Source organism: Podarcis liolepis, assembly GCF_965112155.1.
Source record: "Podarcis liolepis genome assembly, chromosome: 8".
Classification (NCBI taxonomy): Eukaryota; Metazoa; Chordata; class Lepidosauria; order Squamata; family Lacertidae; genus Podarcis; species Podarcis liolepis.
This window is the reverse complement of record NC_139560.1, coordinates 1,526,980-1,546,533: the sequence shown is the minus strand read 5'-3', so window position 1 is coordinate 1,546,533 and position 19,554 is coordinate 1,526,980. Positions and strand designations below refer to the sequence as shown.

Sequence of the window (19,554 nt, the reverse complement as noted above, 5' to 3'; positions counted from 1 at the left end):
CACCTTAAAGACCAACTAAGTTAGTTCTTGGTATAAGCTTTCGTGTGCATGCACACTTCTTCAGATGCAGAAGACAGAATCGGGATTCAAGGTGACCTTAGGAGATTGGAGAACTGGGCCCAAACTAACAAAAATGAGTTTCCAGAGGGACAAATGTCAAGTTCTGCACTTACAAATATAAGATTGGGGACATCCGCCTTACTAGCAGAACATGTGAAAAGGACCATGGGGTCTTAGTACAGTGGTACCTCGGGTTAAGTACTTAATTCGTTCCAGAGGTCTGTTCTTAACCTGAAACTGTTCTTAACCTGAAGCACCACTTTAGCTAATGGGGCCTCCTGCTGCTGCCACACCGCCAGACCACGATTTCTATTCTCATCCTGAAGCAAAGTTCTTAACCCGAGGTACTATTTCTGGGTTAGTGGAGTCTGTAACCTGAAGCGTATGTAACCTGAAGCGCCTGTAACCCGAGGTACCACTGTAGCACACAAGCTGAACATGAGTTGACAGTGTGATGCGGCAGCAAACCCCCCCACTGATGCTATTCTGCATCAACAGAAATCTAGTGTCCAGATCAAGGAAATTCATAGTACAGTGGTACCTCGGGTTACAGACGCTTCAGGTTACAGACTCTGCTAACCCAGAAATAGTATTTCGGTTTAAGAACTTTGCTTCATGAGAACAGAAATCGTGCAGCGGCAGCGGGAGGCCCCATTATCTAAAGTGGTACCTCAGGTTAAGAACGGTTTCAGGTTAAGAACGGACCTCCAGAACGAATTAAGTTCTTAACCCGAGGTACCACTGTACAAAAGGGGGCAACACTGCAATTTAAGAGGGATATTGACAAGCTGAAATGTATGCAGAGGAGGGAAACCAAGGTGATCTGGGGTCTGGAAACTAAGCCTTGCGAAGAGCGCTTGAAGGAGGTGAATATGTTTAGCCTGGGAAAGAGGAGACTAAGAGGAGATATGGAATCCATCTTCAGATATCTCAAGGGCTGTCACCTGGAAGATGGAGCCAGCTTGTTTTCTCCTGCTCTGGAGGGTAGGACTTGAATCCATGGCTTCAAGTTGCAGGAAAGGAAATTCCAACTAAACACCAGGATGCAGTCTTGGAAGGAAGCCCCACGGAGTTCAAAGAGACTTACTTCAGAGTAGACCCACTGCAAACTGCTCAAGTCACTGTTTCCACATTCCTGATTCTTGCATCTGTGGAATGCTTTTGTACCCTTGTGTTAATTACGCTGATGCCTCTTGTGTTTGACTGATGTTTTATGATAAGTGTCTAGCAATCCTGAGTGCAGGAATGAGAGATGGGGATTGATATATGATATCTTTATTGTCATTGTCCCATGCAGAACAATGAAATTGAAAAACTACATAAAACTATATAAAAACTACATAAAACCCTAAACACTCTGAAACCCCATTTTAAAATACACTATACTATAGAGACCCCTTATGCTGCGTTTAGAACCAGAATTGCATTTGCTTAGAAACTGTTTCTCAAGCGGCTAGTCCTGGTCTTTATAAATAACCCTGTACCTTCTTCCAGAAGGCAGAAGCTGAAAGAGATCATTTCTGGGGTGCGCACTATCCTGCGTTATCTCTGCAGCTTTCTTATGTCACCTGGAAGTGTAGATTTGATCTAAGGTGGGAAGAGGGCACCCAATTATTCTTCTCAGTCTTTACAACCCTGGACAGCATTGTTTTTCCCCTGACTGTGCAGCTCCCAAACCACACACACAGACCATAAGTTAATACGCTCTCCACAGTACAATGGTAAAATGCCATCAACAGGTCCTTTGAGAGACTGTTTTTCTGGAGGACTCTCAGAAAATATAAGCTCTGCTGTGCTCTCTTCACCAGGTCTTTGCTGTTTTCTCCCCAGGTTAGGTCGTCTCTCAACTCCGTTCCCAGAAATCGAAACACCGAGACCTGTTCCACGCACTTCCCCTCAAAAATCCCGTGGTTCTCTAGATGTTGTGGAACTGCTGCTCCCATTTTCATCCCTGATCATCACCGGCCATTGTGGTTGCTGGGAGCTGACACAGAGAGCCAGTGTGCTGTAGCAGTTAGAGTGCCAAACTACATCTCGGGAGAGAATCATAGAATCATAGAGTTGGAAGAGACCCCAAGGGCCATCGAGTCCAACCCCCTGCCAAGCAGGAAACACCATCAGAGCACTCCTGACATATGGTTGACAAGCCTCTGCTTAAAGACCTCCAAAGTAGGAGACTCCACCACACTCCTTGGCAGCAAATTCCACTGTCGAACAGCTCTTACTGTCAGGAAGTTCTTCCTAATGTTTAGGTGGAATCTTCTTTCTTGTAGTTTGGATCCATTGCTCCGTGTCCGCTTCTCTGGAGCAGCAGAAAACAACCTTTCTCCCTCCTCTATGTGACATCCTTTTATATATTTGAACATGGCTATCATATCACCCCTTAACCTCCTCTTCTCCAGGCTAAACATGCCCAGCTCCCTTAGCCGTTCCTCATAAGGCATCGTTTCCAGGCCTTTGACCATTTTGGTTGCCCTCCTCTGGACACGTTCCAGTTTGTCAGTGTCCTTCTTGAACTGTGGTGCCCAGAACTGGACACAGTACTCCAGGTGAGGTCTGACCAGAGCAGAATACAGGGGCACGATTACTTCCCTTGATCTAGATGCTATACTCCTATTGATGCAGCCCAGAATTGCATTGGCTTTTTTAGCTGCCGCGTAAAAGACCCGGCTTCAAATTCCCCCTCCACCCTGAAGCTCCCTGGGTGATCCAGTCACTGCCTCTCAGCCCATCTTACCTCACAGGGTTGTTGTGGGGATTAAATGAGGAGGGGGAGAATTAGATCAGCCACCTTGAGTGCCTTAGAGGGAAAGGTGAGTTATAAATGGGTCAAAGATTCCTGCCTTTCAGGGGTTGGACTAGATGACCACTCGTGGCCCCTTCCAACTCTGCAATTCCGTGATTCTATGGAATATTAAATATGAGTTAGATCCAGCAGAAGCTCGGCTCTGCCCTCACTGGTCCTGGAAGGAGCCTTTTAAAAAGTCCCATATGCTCAGAGACTTTGCACCTGTTCATTGGGGGAGATAGGAAGCCCAGAGCACTTGTTCTTTAGATGTCCCTTTTATGAAGAGGCACGTAGTGAGACTGTTGGTCCCCTACTGGTGAGGCTCGCTGACCTCCCGGAAAAGCAAAAATTCGACCTTTTCCTGTTAGGCAAAGATCAGAAGACGATCCGGATGGTCACCAGATTCTGTGTACAGATCTGTAGGCGCAGACCATCCCCTGACTCAAAGTAGTTTGTGAAGAAAATCCCCAAACTCGGTTTCATGGGTGACTCTGGGTCATCGCCCTGCGTTGGCTTATCTTAAAGTTTTTAGCATCTACATGCTTATCACATTTATAAATTTCAAATTTATTGTTGTACATTGTTTTAACTGTTTGTTTTCCTTCTGGGATTGTACCTCCAAGTGTGTTTTATAAGCTGGTCTCCGACCGTAATAAAATTATCTATCTGAGTTAGATCTGTATGGCCATTCCAAAGCAAGCACTGATTTCTTTTCCTGGAGGGAGAAAGAAACAGACCAGTCTGCTCCCCCCTCCCAATTTAAATTTTGTGCCTGGAGGGGCAAGAGACTGGAGATTTTGCCTCAAGCACCCCAGAAGGGGTCCTCCTTTCAGGGAGTTATCAGTCTCTTGCTTTCTTTCCTTAGGGAAAGAGTCGGTCCTTTTGATTCCTCATCTCAATCCACATGCAGAGAGCTTCAAACACTTGTCTGGCCCCAGAGGGCATCCCATCCTCTGCTTGAGTAGCTGCACTGAATGCCCCTCAGAAGCCCCAGGGAGCGGGGAATGGAACAGCGATGGGCAGACGTTCTGTCCGTCTGTCTGCCTCTCTCTGCCTGTCACCCAGACACTCTCCAACTCCACCCAGCCTGGCCAGTCCATTCCTCAAGTGGATCATGCACTTCAGTAGACCTGAAGGAGCGTCTCCACCCCCATCGTTCTGCCCGGACACTGAGGTCCAGCGCTGAGGACCTTCTGGCTGTTCCCTCACTGCGAGAAGCCAAGTCACAGGGAACCAGGCAGAGGGCCTTCTCAGTGGTGGCACCCGCCCTTGGAACGCCCTCCCATCAGATGTCAAAGGGATAAACAACTACTAGACTTTTAGAGGACATCTGAAGGCAGCCCTGTTTAGGGAAGCTTTTGATGTTTAATAGGTTATTGTATTTTAATATTGTGTTAGAAGCCGCCCAGAGTGGCTGGGGAAGCCTAGCCAGATGGACAGGGTATAAATAAATAAATAATAAAATAAATAATAATAATAATAATAATAATAATAATAATAATAATAATAGGCATGGAAGTAGGCCAGATGTCAGAATCATATAACCTGAGAGTTGGCAGGGACCCCAAGGCTGCAGGATCTGATTTCTTTCCGCAGGGCCTGTAAGACAGAGTTGTTCCGCCTGACCTTTGGTCTGGAATCAACTTGATTCCCTTCCCCTCTATCCTTTTTCTTTTCTCCTTCTGTTATGGAACTCCTATTTGGGGACTTCCCTGTCTTTTTTTCTGGCCCACGTAGGAGCAATCTGGATAGTTGGCCTTGGTGTAGATTTGCTGTTTTCTCCCCCCAAACAGTTTTTGATTTGGGCTTCCACTGAAATGAGGCTGCATTTTAATGTTGTATTTTAATCTTGTTTTTAAGTTGTAAAGGTAAAGGTAAAGGGACCCCTGACCATTAGGTCCAGTCGTGGCCGACTCTGGGGTTGCGGAGCTCATCTCTCTTTATTGGCCAAGGGAGCCGGCGTACAGCTTCCGGGTCATGTGGCCAGCATGACTAAGCCGCTTCTGGCAAACCAGAGCAGCGCACAGAAATGCCGTTTACCTTCCCGCCGGAGTGGTACCTATTTATCTACTTGCACTCTGACGGGCTTTCGAACTGCTAGGTTGGCAGGAGCAGAGACCGAGCAACGGGAGCTCACCCCGTCGCGGGGATTCAAACTGCTGACCTTCTGATCAGCAAGTCCTAGGCTCTGTGGTTTAACCCACAGCAACACCCACGTCCCTATTTAAATTGTATTTTAATCAACTGTTTTTATACTTGGTGTTAGCTGCCCTGAGCCTGGCCTTGGCTGGGGAGGGCGGGGTATAAATAAAATTTATTATTATTTATTAATTATTTATTATTTATTATTATTATTATTATTATTATTATTTATTATTATTATTTAGTATTCAGTTCAACCCCCTCCAATGCAGGAATCTCAAGTAAATCATCCATGACAGGTGGCCCTCCAACCTCTGCTTAAAAACCTCCAAGGAAGGAGACCTCTGTTCCACTGTCCAACAGCTCTTACTGTCAGAAAGTTCTTCCCAGCGTTTAGCCAGAATCTCCCTTCTAGTAACTTGCCTCCACTTTTCCAGGCTAAACATATCCAGATCCTTGGTCATCTTGGCCATCCTCCTCTGTTAGACTTCTTCACCAGCTGAATGCATGCAGCGACTGGGGCGTTAAACATAAAAGGCTGCTCACCATATACTTGCTTATTTCTATTTTTGAATATATAATAATCAAACAGCAGCAACTCACCACCCCTCAGGACTCCACACCAGCGCTATACAAAACACACGGTCAGCTTAAATACAGTTTTCAAATACTCAATTACCCTTCCACATGACTGCATTTGGTGCAGCAGTTAAACTCCCCCTCTAATTATTTAAATTGCCAAGAGGCCACAGGTGTGTTGAATTGTCAAGAGCTCACAGGTGTGTTGCCATTCAGATCAAGACTACAAACATGCTTCTGAGTAGCACCATTGGCCACCTCAAGATTAAGGAAACCCAACATCCTCTACATACCTTCCAGGTTGTCAACATCCTCCTTAAATTGTGGAGCCCAGAATTGGACACAGTATTTCAAGTGAGATCAGTACTATTGCTTCTCTTGATCTGGACACTAGATTTCTGTTGAGGCAGCCCAGAATAGCATTAGCTTTTTTTGCTGCTGCATCACACTGTTGGCTTGTGGTCTACTGTTGTTGTTGTTGTTTAGTCGTTTAGTCGTGTCCTCCTCTTCGTGACCCCCTGGACACCAGGCCCTCCTGTCTTCCATTGCCTCCCCCAGTTTGGTCAAACTCATGCTGGTAGCTTCGAGAACACTGTCCAACCATCTCATCCTCTGTCGTCCCCTTCTCCTTGTGCCCTCCATCTTTCCCAACATCAGGGTCTTTTCCAGGGAGTCTTCTCTTCTCATGAGGTGGCCAAAGTCTTGGAGCCTCAGCTTCAGGATCTGTCCTTTCAGTGAGCACTCAGGGCTGATTTCCTTAAGAATGGAGAGGTTGGATCTTCTTGCAGTCCACGGGACTCTCAAGAGTCTCCTCCAGCACCATAAGTCAAAAGCATCCATTCTTCGGCGATCAGCCTTCTTTATGGTCCAGCTCTCACTTCCATACATCACTACTGGGAAAACCATGGCTTTAACTATACAGACCTTTGTCGGCAAGGTGATGTCTCTGCTTTTTAAGATGCTGTCTATGTTTGTCATTACTTTCCTCCCAAGATGTGGTCTACGAAGACACCCTAGATGCTTTCTGTATGTCCTGCTGGCAAGCCAGGTGTCCCCCATCCTATATTTATCCATCTGTCATGGGTGAAGCATCTTCTTGGCAGTCTCAATTCCATCTTCTTTCCCTCCCCTTCCCTCACCTGTTGTTCTTTGTTGGGCCTCTGGTCCAGGACCAGGAAGAAGACCTTATACTAAGGTCCACCTTGCTCAGTATTGTGCAACCTTAACTGGCAGGGGCTTGCCAGGGTTTTGGGCAGCCCAACCTGGATATGTCATGGCTGGCTGGGTTGAGGGGAGTTGTAGTCCAGGCTGTAAGAAGTCCCACCATTCCTTCTGCCTACCCAGAACCTTTTGCACTGGGCGCAACACAATCCCAAACCCTTTCAAATCTGTTGTTGTTATTGACACCTGTCTGTCTGAAGAGGCAATGGAGTGCGCCTTCAGGGATGAAGCTAAAATGCTGCGTTGGTCGCACCAAAGTGATCTCCCCAGGGGGCAAGCCTGGGGAGGGTGCTTGGAGGTCCTGGGCTGTCCAGATGGCCAGACTCCTCTTTTGACCCTGATGATGTGGCCCAAAGGAAAGCAGAACGAGACGTTTGGCACCAGCTGGGCTGCCGGAAGGAGGCGTACAAGGCACCACCCAACCGCCTTAGGGACTCCCAATTTGTGTAGGGTTTACTCCTTAGCCTTTTCTTTTCCCCAATATATTCCCCACATAGGGAGCTTAGGGTAGGATAGGAGCGTCTCCAGCCCCATCGTTCCACCCGGACACTGAGGTCCAGCTCCGAGGGCCTTCTGGTGCTTGCCTCCCTGTGAGAAGCGAAGTTACAGGGAACCAGGCAGAGGGCCTTCTCGGTGGTGGCACCCGCCCTGTGGAACACCCTCCCACCAGATGTCAAAGAGAAATACAACTACCTGACATTTAGAAGACACCTGAAGGCAGCCCTGTTCAGGGAAGCTTCTGATGTTTGATGCTTTATTGTATTTTTAATATTTTGTTGGAAGCAGCCCAGAGTGGCTGGGGAGACCCAGCCAGATGGGCGAGGTATAAATAATAAATTATTATTATTATTATTATTATTATTATTATTATTAGGTCAGAGATTTTCTTCTCCTAGATGGGCTCCCCTCCCAGGTGGATGAGCCCCACCTGCCCCTCACTTCCCTTTACAGAACATGCAGAAACCACTTTCTTGACCACTGGACCCCCTCTTGGTCTTTTCTGCTCCATCTGCCGGAGCCTGTTGTCAATCCTTTATTACTGTGCTTTGCTTTACCTAGGTTGAGCTAGGATTATAATACGTCAGAACTCTTGGGGTTCTTCCCTTGTTTGAATTTTGGTCATTTAAAGTTTATGATTTTTCTGTTTCCTTCTGAGGAAACGGAATAGTTCAGTGGAACGAGCTTTGTAGCCGGCATCCCGTTAAGGCTTTGTTCTATTTTAGGTTTTTCTAATAAGCTTTTTGATTTTTATTATTTAGTTGATTTTCACAAGACAATATTTATAGTCGATTACTTCTCGTTTCAGGGATTTTCAAGGTACAGTGGTACCTCGGGTTAAGTACTTAATTCGTTCCGGAGGTCCGTTCTTAACCTGAAACTGTTCTTAACCTGAAGCACCACTTTAGCTAATGGGGCCTCCCACTGCTGCCGCACCGGCGGAGCACAATTTCTGTTCTCATCCTGGAGCAAAGTTCTTAACCTGAGGTAATATTTCTGGGTTAGCGGAGTCTGTAACCTGAAGCGTATGTAACCTGAAGCGTCTGTAACCCAAGGTACCACTGTATTTCATTTGTTTTGTGCAATTTCTCAGTTCCGTCTTTTTTCTGTTGGTTTCCTGGGGTGTGGCCTCTGTCACCTGCGGACAGCCTCTGGGAGCCACAGGTGAGAGTTGAGCGCAACGAGGAGCCCAAGGTAGACCAACTACCCCAGAATGAGCAAAGTGTGTCCCCCACAAGAGGTCCCACTCTCCCCTAACCCCCTCCCCACACATCTTCCTTCCTACCCTTCGTCAATCAAGCAAGGGACGCATCATCTCGTTGTCACAGCTGCATCACAGCCATGATTTATTCATACTAACACACCAGCTTGAATTGCATCACACGCCCTCCATGGCTTCCATGGAACAGGCCATTGGACCTGCTCCCACCCAGTGGGAAATATCCCATGTTGCGCGCAAGCAAGCATCCTTTTCGCATGGGGCCCAGGAGCCGCTGGGAAAACCTACCTACTGGCCAGGATACTGCTTCACCTTGCTGCCCCCTCTCTGCCCCCCATTGCAGCTGTGCCCACAGCAGGCCCAGAGCGCCACCTGCAACCCCTTGGCCCATTGCTCTGTCTTCTCAGAGATCCCTTTGGCGTGGCAACTTTGGGCACAGTCTCCAGCACCAGACCCACGGCAGAGACCCCTGGGCAGAAGCACGCTCCCTACGCTTAGCACGCCCTTCCCACGGGCAGCGCCAGGGCATGCCAGCTTCCTGTTCTGCCACCTGTCCCTGTCCTGCCTTTGCAGAGGAACAGCCCCTGCTGGCGTCGGGGCCACCACCTTTCGGAGCCTCGTCCACGCCGTGGTTCCCTCGGCCACATCGCCGCAGGCTTTCCTCCCGTCCAGTCCCTGGCCATCTTGAGCTGACGGATCTAGTAGTGCCCTCGCAGTCTGTCCATGAAACTGGGCTTGGCCGTTCGCTCCCTCGCCTGGTGGCGCTTTGGGGGCCCCTCTGGCACTGCCCGGGGCCTGGGCTCCTCACGCGGCGTCTGCTCCTCTTCCTTGGCATGGGGCTTCCTTGCCCTGGCGCCGCTGGCCTGGTGGTGGCCTCGCCTGGCCTTGCCCGCCCTTGCCCGCTTCTCCAGCTCCCTCTGCCGGGCAGACAGGTATGCCTTCTCCCTCTCCACGATCTTGGCCTCCCTCAGCGAACGGCGCTCAAAGGCCTCCACGATCCGGGGGATCCGGTTCTCCGCCTGCAGCTGCACGGCCACCTCCTCCGCGGAGGGGTCCGGCTTTTTCTTGCCGGAGACCAGCGTGGCGCGGGGCCTCTGCTGCTCGCAGAAGAGGCAGGAGCACGTGGCGGGAGAGGTACTGGCGTCGTCGCAGGCGTGGAGCCCGGAAGCCTGCAGGAGGGGAAACCAGTGGAAAAAAGACAATCAGAGACCCAAGAAATTACACAGAACAAAAGAAATTACCCTGAAAATCCCTGAAACGAGAAGTAATCGACTATAGAATAACAAAAATCAAAAAATAAACTAGAATTAATGTTATGTACTGAGTTGAATAGGATCCAAACTGCAGCAGTCTGATTGGTCCTAGAACAATAGGATCCAAAATGCAGCAGTCTGATTGGTCCTAGAACAATGCAGCAGTATGATTGGTTGGCAGGAACCACCCAATCCTGCTCCAGATAGAAGTGAATCCACAACCTGATTGGCTTACAGTAGAATTCCGGAATTAGCCAATCATGTGCAGCCCATTGTGTAAATAATGTATATAAAGCAGATACTGTGAGGGGACTTTCATTCATTCCTCCTCACCACTATGAGCTGAATAAAGAGCATGAAATCACTTTGCGACTCTGAGTACCGTATTTTTCGCTCTATAACACGCACCCGACCGTAACACACACGTAGTTTTTAGAGGAGGAAAATCCGTAGGCATGCCACCCGTAGGCATTCCCTCCATAACACGCACAGACATTTCCCCTTACTTTCTAGGAGGAAAAAAGTGAGTGTTATGGTGCAAAAAACCCGGTATATTTCAATTAAACAAAGATTTAACGAGGTGCCGGCTACAAAACTCGTTTCACTGAGCCTATCAGTTTCCTCAGAAGGAAATAAAGAAATTATAAGATTTGAAGTGATATCAAACAAGCTTACAAAGCTTACAGAGTTTACAAAGAAGGTATGAAAACCTCAGTGACAAGTTTTAAACATAGTCCTATTTAAGAGAATCAAGCAGTAGTGATAAGAAAATGAGGTTTTAAAGTTTCAAACAAACTCAAAACACAGGGCAGAAACTCAAAAAAGTTTTAAACATAACCCTATTTAAGAGAACCAAGCAATAGTAATACAAAATTAAGGTGTGAAGTTTCAAACAAACTCAAAAACAGGGCAGAGACTCAGACAAGTTTTAAACATAGCCCTATTAAGAAATTGAGGTTTTACGTTTCAAACACTCAAAAACAGGGCTGAAGCGCTCCTGACTGCTGATGTTAAAGAATGATTTTTGTGATTCTACAGTCAATTAGTTCTCGTTTCAGGGATTTTCACAGTAATTTCTTTTGTTCTGTGCAGGAGGGAAAAGGCAGAAGGGCAGGAAGCGGAGGCTCAGTGAGTTTAGGGTATGGTTACCAGATTTTTTTCAATGAATCTGGGGACACATATTCCCCCCCCCTTTTTAAGCTGAGTAGCAACAGGGAGTCAGGAGTGGGGATGGTGAGGCAAAAGACTCTGGGCCCAAGCACACATGCATATTGTATAAAGGTGCAAAGCCCTTCTTTTGCACCCTGTGAAACATAAATGCACAAAATAAAAAAATTCCTTCCAGTAGCACCTTAAAGACCAACTAAGTTAGTTCTTGGTATGAGCTTTCGTGTGCATGCACACTTCTTCAGATACACTGAAACAGAAGTTGCCAGATCCTTCTATATAGTGAGAAGGTGGGGAGGGGTATTACTCAGAAGGGTGGTGGGAATGGGAGATTGGCAGATAGCTGAGATGAGCCTGTTGACGACTCTTAACGACTGTAATAGGTCTTACAGGAAAAGGCAAGGGGTGAGAAGGTGAGAAATGGCTTAGTCATGTATAATGAGATAAGAATCCAATGTCTTTGTTCATACCAGGTCTCTCCATGGTTTTAAGTTTGGTAATGAGTTGCAATTCAGCAGCTTCTCTTTCCAGTCTATTTCTGAAATTCCTTTGTAGTAAAACAGCTACTTTGAGATCTTGTATAGAATGTCCTGGGAGATTGAAGTGTTCTCCTACTGGTTTCTTCTTAAATGCACAAAGTTTTTTAAAAAACTGGGCAACATCCAGGCGCCCGTGACTCCCGAGCCTTCCCCGATCTCCTGCCCTGTTCCTCGTTTTGACTGATGGGGGAGGCTCAGGATCCAAGGGTGGGCGGCTGTTGCCCAGTTTTTAAAAAAACTCTGTGCATTTATGTTTCGCAGGGTGCAAAAGAAGGGCTTTGCACCTTGCCTGGCAGAGAAACCGTGCGCCTTGCACCCCTCCTGGGCAACAGCCGCCCGCCCGCGACTCCTGAGCTGCCCCTGATCTGTCAAAACAAAAAGGGAAGGGGGCAGGAGATTTGTACCGACGGACGTCCCTGGTTCTTCCTTGGCAGTGGCGGCAGCAGCGGGCAGCTCCTAAAGCCAGCCAGAGCCAACTGCGCTACCAGGCTGGCTCCGGGCTGCTGAGGCTGCTGCTGCCATGTTTCCTAGGGACAGATTTGAAAATGGGGGGACATTCCGGGGACGGAATTTGTCCGGGGACAGATTTGCAAATCCTGATTCGGCAGCCTCTTAAGGGAGTTGTTTGTAGTCCAACTATATCATAGAATCATAGAATCTTAGAGTTGGAAGAGACCACAAGGGCCATCGAGTCCAACCCCCTGCCAAGCAGGAAACACCATCAGAGCACTCCTGACATATGGTTGTCAAGCCTCTGCTTAAAGACCTCCAAAGAAGGAGACTCCACCACACTCTGCCTCAAGAAGGCCCTCTGCCTGGTTCCACATAGCTTAGCTTCTCGCAGTGAGGGAACCGCCAGAAGGCGGTTGGACCTCAGTGTCTGGGCTGAACAATGGGGGTGGAGACGCTCCTTCAGGTCTACTGGGCCTTTGAGGCCGTTTAGGGCTTTAAAGGTCAGCACCAACGCTTTGAATTGTGCTTGGAAACGTACTGGGAGCCAATGTAGGTCTTTCAAGACCAGTGTTATATGGTCTCGGCGGCCGCTCCCAGTCACCAGTCTGGCTGCCGCATTCTGGATTAGTTGTAGTTTCCGAGTCACCTTCAAAGGTAGCCCCACGTAGAGCGCATTGCAGTAGTCCAAGCGAGAGATAACCAGAGCATGCACTACTCTGGCGAGACAGACAGCGGGCAGGGAGGGTCTCAGTCTGCGTACCAGATGGAGCTGGTAGATGTTTAACTGTGGTCTTAATATTTTGCTGGAAGTTGCCCAGAGTGTCCGGGGCAGCCCAGTCAGATGGGCGGCATATAAATAATAAAATTATTATTACTATTATTATTATTATTATTATTATTATTATTATTATTATTATTATTATTCCCCAGCCCTTCCCTCTGCCCCCTCACCTGATGAGTGGGATCCTCTTCCTGATGGCTCTTCATTCTGTGCCTGATCTCAGCTGTGGGGTCCAGACTTGGACAGCCTCCTGCCTCTCCCCAAGAATCCCTTTCCTTCTGATCCAGTGATCCGTACGCAGGTGGCCACCCCAGAGTGCCTGGGCTGCCCCGATGCCCAGCCCCACGCCCCTGTTGCCTTGGGTGGGACGGAGGGTCTTCGGCCGGCGTCTCCTCCAGCCACTGCTGAACTTTCAAAAACCGGTCTGGCACCTGCCGCCGGCAAGGAGGCCCCGTCCTTTCCCTCTGGCGGGGGCCACTCAAACCCGCTCTCTCCTTGCCTTCCGGCAGACTCCAGCCGTTCTCCTGGAGCGTCTCCATGCCCGCTGGCGTGTCCCTGTTAAACGCTTGGCAGGCCGTGCAGCTCTGGACGTGGCTGATTCTGCAGCGAGGCAGGATCCGTGCTGAGCTGCTGACGGCCGTGGAGGGCCTGCTGCTCTCCTGCCGCCAATAGACGCGCTCCGATGCCCCGCCTTTGCCAGTGAGACAGTGCCGGAGGGTCCGAGGGCATGGGTGGCAGCCGTGGGCATGGGTGGCATCTCCTCTTCCTTGCGTTGCGCGGCTGTGATCCTGCCTCCTGCAGTTTCGCTCGGGGCCAGCGTGTTCCTTCCTGGGGTCCCTCCAGGGCCCGCTGGGGTCTGTGGGGTCTTCCTGAGGGGTCCCCAGGTCCTCGCAGGGGTCGGACACGCGGGCTTTCAGCTTCTGGGAGAAGAAAGTGTCCAGCTTCTCTGCAGCATTGCGGTTGAACAGGGATGCCCTCTCTATACCCAGGCTGGGCGAAGATCGCACGTGCGGGCACAGCGGCGGCTGATGCCCCTCGGGATACTTCGGGCGGTTCCGCACCGGATCCTTACAACCCCAGAGGTGGCTTTGGCAATCAGCGTGATCCGTCCTTCTGGGCGGATTCGGCTTTCCGAGGCTGCATTCTCGGATGGATCTAGAGAGCTCTAAAGAGAAGTGAAACCGGAAAGACAGTGAAAAAGTGTCTCCGATTCATGGCCTCCTTGTACATCTTCTTTACACAACTGGGAGTCCTCCAGATATTTTAGACTACAATACCCATCAGCCTCAGCCTGGACAGCTTGGCTGGGGCTGGTGAGAATTGTACAGTCATAGGTAAAGGGACCCCTGACCATTAGGTCCAGTCGTGGCCGACTCTGGGGTTGGGGCGCTCATCTTGCTTTACTGGCCGAGGGAGCCAGCGTACAGCTTCCGGGTCATGTGGACAGCATGACTAAGCCGCTTCTGGCGAACCAGAGCAGCGCACGGAAATGCCGTTTACCTTCCCACCGGAGCGGTACCTATTTAGCTACTTGCACTTTGATGTGCTTTCGAACTGCTAGGTGGGCAGGAGCAGGGACCGAGCAACGGGAGCTCACCCTGTCGTGGGGATTCGAACCGCCGACCTTCTGATCGGCAAGTCCTAGGCTCTGCGGTTTAACCCACAGCGCCACCCGCATCCCTATACAGTCATACCTCGGGATAAATATGCTTCAGGATAGGTATTTTCGTGTTGCGCTCCGCGGCGACCTGGAAGTAATGGAGCACGTTACTTCCGGGTTTCACCACTCGCGCATGCGCAGACGGTCAAAATGACATTATGCGTATGCGCGGAAGTGGCGAAACGCAGATGCGTCTTACGTTCTATTCAGGATGTGAACGGGGCTCTGGAACGGATCCTGTTCGCAGCCCGAGGTACCACTGTAGTCCCTCCCAAGCATCTGGGTGGTAGAAAACTAAGTGACAGGAGGAGCCAGCAATAAATCACACTGTGCACGTTGGAGTTAACCCTTTCTTACAAAGAACACGACCTGCACAGACTTGGTTTCGTGTCAGGCCTGAGGAGCACAGCAGCTCATCCCAGGTCGGTCTTGCCCTATGGACCAGTTTCTGAGACCAAAGGTCTCTACCTCCATAGCTGTCAACTTTTCCCTTTTTTAAAGGGAAATTCCCTTATTCCGAATAGGATTCCCCACAAGAAAAGGGAAAAGTTGACGGCTCTGCCCTACCTCCCCAGGGCTTTTTCCAAGCAATTGGAGACTGCGCCTGCATGGTTCCGCCCACTTCATGCCTCTTCTGGTTCTGGGAGACAAGGTTGGAGGGGAGCTTTTCGCAGTAGGACACCAGCCTGACTCATCTCGGCCTCTTGACCTCCCTCCTCTCCTGCTTCAGCTTCTGCCTCTGAATCTGGACTGCTCTCTGCCACAAACTCTCCCTTCTCACCAAGTGTCTGACACCTCCTCCTTCTAGTCTTCTCCCCCTTCTCCCTCTGACCACTCATGGTTGTACCACCACCACTCCCTGGTTTCTGAGCCTTCTTCCCTTTGGGGTTCCCCAGCTGGAACCTCTCCTCTTCCTCTGCATCTAACAAGTCCAAGACACACCACTTAGAATGGATGTCATGAATCCATTCCTTGTCTGAATCTCCCCTTTGGGGCTAGTGGGAGCTATAATTCAAAATAAATGCAGCAAAGCCCAACAATTTGGGGCAGCAACTGCTTCTCCTTCCCAAAGTCCTTCCAGTTCATGTTTATGACTTCCTTCTTCACTAGGTTTATAATAATAATAATAATTTATTATTTATACTCCGCCCATCTTGCTGGGTCTCTCCAGCCACTCTGGGCAGCTTTCAACAGAATATTAAAATACAATAGTCTGTTAAACATTAAAAGCTTCCCTAAACAGGGCTGCCTTCAGATGTCTTCTAAAAGTCTCGTAGTTGTTCTTCTCTTTGACATCTGAAGGGAGGGCGTTCCACAGGGTGGGTGCCACCACCAAGAAGGCCCTCTGCCTGATTCCCTGTAACTTGGCTTCTCGCAGTGAGGGAACTGCCAGAAGGCCCTCGGAGCTGGACCTCAGTGTTTAGGAAAGGAATTGAAAATAAAACTGCCAATATCGTAATGTAAGGTTACCAGACGTCCCCGTTTCCCGGGGACAGTCCCCAGATTTACAAATCATTCCCCATACAAAATTCATTGAAGTTGAAAAGTGTCCCTGGATTCATTGAAAAAAATATGGTAACCTTATCGTAATGCCATTATACAAATCCATGGCGTGAGCACATTTGGAATACCTTGCACAGTTCTGGGCACCTCCAATCAAAAAGAACTGGAAAAAGTTCAGAAGAAGGCCAAGAGGAAAGGTTGCAGTGTTTGGGACTTAACAGTTTAGAGAAACTATCCCAAAGTTGGGCTCCATGATCACTGCAGATGGTGACAGCAGTCACGAAAATAAAAGACGCCTGCTTCTGGGGGAAAAAGCAATGACAAACCTAGACAGCATCTTAAAAAACAGAGACATCACCTTGCCAAGAAAGGTCCATATAGTTAAAGCTCTGGTTTTCCCAGTAGTGATGTATGGAGGTGAGAGCTGGACCATCAAGAAGGCTGATCGCCGAAGAATGGATGCTTTTGAATTATGGCGCTGGAGGAGACTCTGGAGAGTCCCGTGGACTGCAAGAAGATCCAACCTCTCCATTCTGAAGGAAATCAGCCCTGAGTGCTCACTGGAAGGACAGATCGTGAAGCCAAGGCTCCAAGACTTTGGCCACCTCATGAGAAGAGAAGACTCCCTGGAAAAGACCCTGATGTTGGGAAAGATGGAGGGCACAAGGAGAAGGGGAGATGGTGGGGACAGAGGACGAGATGGTGGGACAGTGTTCTCGAAGCTACCAGCATGAGTTTGACCAAACTGCGGGAGGCAGTGGAAGACAGGAGGGCCTGGTGTGCTCTGGTCCAGGGGGTCACGAAGTGTTGGACACAACTAAATGACTAAAAACAACAACAACATCCCAAAGGGACAGAAAAGATTTTTTATGTACGTGGTAACAGTAGCCCAGAGATGGAAAGAAGAAACAGTCCCTGCCAGAGAGGAATGGCAAATTAAGCTGTTAGTCTATGCTGAAATGGCAAAACTGACCGGGAAACTCAAGAGACCAAGAAGACAAGAAATTCAAGAAAGAATGGGAAAAGTTTATAATTTAGTTAGGAGACCACTGTAAGCAGATGAAAACATGAGCAGGATTTTAATACCGCTTGTAATTTAACAAATATTATGGATACTATATATGTATAGGTACAAAATAGAGACTATGAAATAATATGCTGTTGGGAATGTTGACAATAGGACCCATGAAATGGATGGGGGGAAGTCACAAGATTGAGAGAAATCTCATTTTATGGATATGCATTTGGTATTGTAATTGATTTGCATTTGTAAAATCAAATGAAAATGATTTTTTTTTAATAGAGAAAATATGAGTAAAAGCAACATGATAGACGTTTAGAGGTCCCGGGCCCTAAGGAAGTCAGATTATCCTCCACCAGGGCCAGGGCCTTCTTAGTGATGGCTCCCACCTGGTGGAACGCTCTGTCCCAGGAGACCAGGGCCCTGCAGGATTTAACCTCCTTCCGCAGGGCCTGTAAGACAGAGCTATTCCACCTGGCTTTTAATCTGAACTCAGCCTGATCTTTTATTCCCTTTCCTTTCCTTTTTATGAAGATTACCCGCTCTGAGACCCCACAGCTAATTCTCCCCTGGCCTCCTCGCTGGCCCAAGTAGGACCAATTCAGCCAGCTAGCCCTGGAGACTAATGCTTATTAGATGGATTTCCCCTAAATTGATTTCTGAACTTTGAAATTTATTGTTATTCATGTTTTTATACTGTGTTTTATGCTGCTGCTACAATTATAGAATCATAGAACCATAGAATCCTAGAGTTGGAAGAGACCACAAGGGCCATCGAGTCCAATCCCCTGCCAAGCAGGAAACACCATCAGAGCACTCCTGACATATGGTTGTCAAGTCTCTGCTTAAAGAATTAAGTGCTTTAAATTTGTTGTTAGCTGCTCTGAGCCCGGTTTTTGAACCGGGAAGGGCGGGGCATAAATAAAAATTTATTACTATTATTATTAGAAGTCAATAATAATAATAATAATTTTTTTTTTATACTCCGCCCATCTGGCTGGGTATAAACTTGGGAATGTCATGGCATGGGGGAAAGTGGGTAGAGAACAGTTTTTCTCCCTCTCTTATGGCATTAGAACTTGTGGACTTCCCATGAAGCTGAATGTTGGAAGATTCAAGACTGTTAACCTCTGGAACTCCCTGCCTCAAGAGGTATTGATGCCCACCAACCTAGATGGCTTTAAGAAGAGGATTGGACAAATTCCTGGAGGAGGAGAGGGCTATCGATGGTTGCTAGCCAGGACGCCTCTGCTCTGCTCCACAGTCAGAGGCAAACCACAGGAGGAGCGCGTTGCTCTTGTGTTCGAGTCCTGCTTGTGTGCGTCTCACAGGTATCTGCTTGGCCACTGTGAGAACGAGATGCCGGACTAGACAGGCCAAGCTCTTCTTGGGCTTACCAGAAATAATGGAGGCCGTCGAAATCTCACGATCTCCCCACGGCCTGCTGGCATTGTTGACGTAGTCCTGGTCAGTCTCCCAGTCGTCCTCCTCCTCCTCCGTGCCGTGAGAAAACCGCCTGGTCTGCTCTGGCCGCCTGTGGTCCCCGCTGCTCCTGCAGGCGTTTGAAGACCGGCCGGCCCAGGGACACCCGGTCTGGGCCATGTGGGAGGACCAAGAAGTCCTGGCACTCAGCCACAAGGTCAAGGCTGGTTGCACCGAGAGCTGGGCGGACCGAGCACGGCCTCCGTCCCAGCCCAGGTTGGTAGAGTCTGCCCACTGTGATGTCAGTGCGCTGTCATGCGTGGTTCTTCTGCACAACACTCCGCCAGAGCTGCATTCTTTGGAGGGGGGTAGGCGCATGGTGGAATGACCGCCAGAGTCAGCTGCCTGGCTTTGCCAAAGGGTGTTGAGGAGGGCTTGAAATGGGAGCATGGAGGAGTTCGAAGAAGAACAGAAAGGCAGCCCAATCGTCCGACGTCTCATTCTGCCCCTGTCCCTTTTCTGGCCATTTCTGGGTTGCGGCGATGTGTGTTTGCGAGGTTGCGCACATACTGAATGCAACCCAAACAGTACAGTGGTACCTCTGGTTGCGAACGGGATCTGTTCCAGAGTCCCGTTCGCAACATGAGCAGAATGCAACCCATGTTTGCGTGTCTGCGCAGGTCGTGATTCACCTTGTCTGCACATGCACGTGACATCATTTTGCGCATCTGCACATGCACATGCGCGAGCGGCGAAACCCGGAAGTAACCCTTTCCGGTACTTTCAGGATGCAACCAGAAAAAACGTATCATGAAGCAAACGCAACACGAGACATGACTGTAGTTGCATGCAAACTTCCATCATGCATCCTTTTCCATGTTGCACCTTTCCCCTAAGGACTCCTCTGCGTGGGAATGTTAAGGATAGTAGGAAAGGATATATTATCCTTATCCTTCCTTCACTCACGCTAGGAAGTGATGTAGCAGAGTAGATTCCCCTCAATATAGCTGGAAGCTAGTTTGCAGATTCGTTTGAACCTCTTTGTTGTTGTTTAGTCATTTAGTCGTGTCCGCCTCTTTGTGACCCCCTGGATCAGAGCACGCCAGGCACTCCTGTCTTCCATTGCCTCCTGCAGTTTGGTCAAACTCATGCTAGTAGCTTCGAGAACACTGTCCCACTATCTTGTCCTCTGTCGTCCCCTTCTCCTTCTGCCGTCCATCTTTCCCAACATCAGGGTCTTTTCCAGGG

General features: G+C 49.0%; 1 protein-coding gene and 1 long non-coding RNA gene across 2 annotated transcripts in view; both read right to left on the bottom strand.

Annotated features, from left to right (window-relative positions):
- Positions 1-19,554, bottom strand: part of LOC310713255 — a 258,239-nt gene that overhangs the window by 168,257 nt on the left and 70,428 nt on the right. The gene's annotated exons all lie outside the window — the stretch shown is intronic.
- Positions 8,605-18,684, bottom strand: LOC310713795 (uncharacterized protein; the record flags this gene model as incomplete). Its single annotated transcript, XM_083518365.1, has 3 exons — positions 8,605-9,676; positions 12,871-13,865; positions 18,282-18,684. 3 exons carry the CDS (start codon positions 18,682-18,684, stop codon positions 9,206-9,208), a joined length of 1,869 nt encoding a protein of 622 aa, XP_083374491.1. The 3' UTR covers positions 8,605-9,205.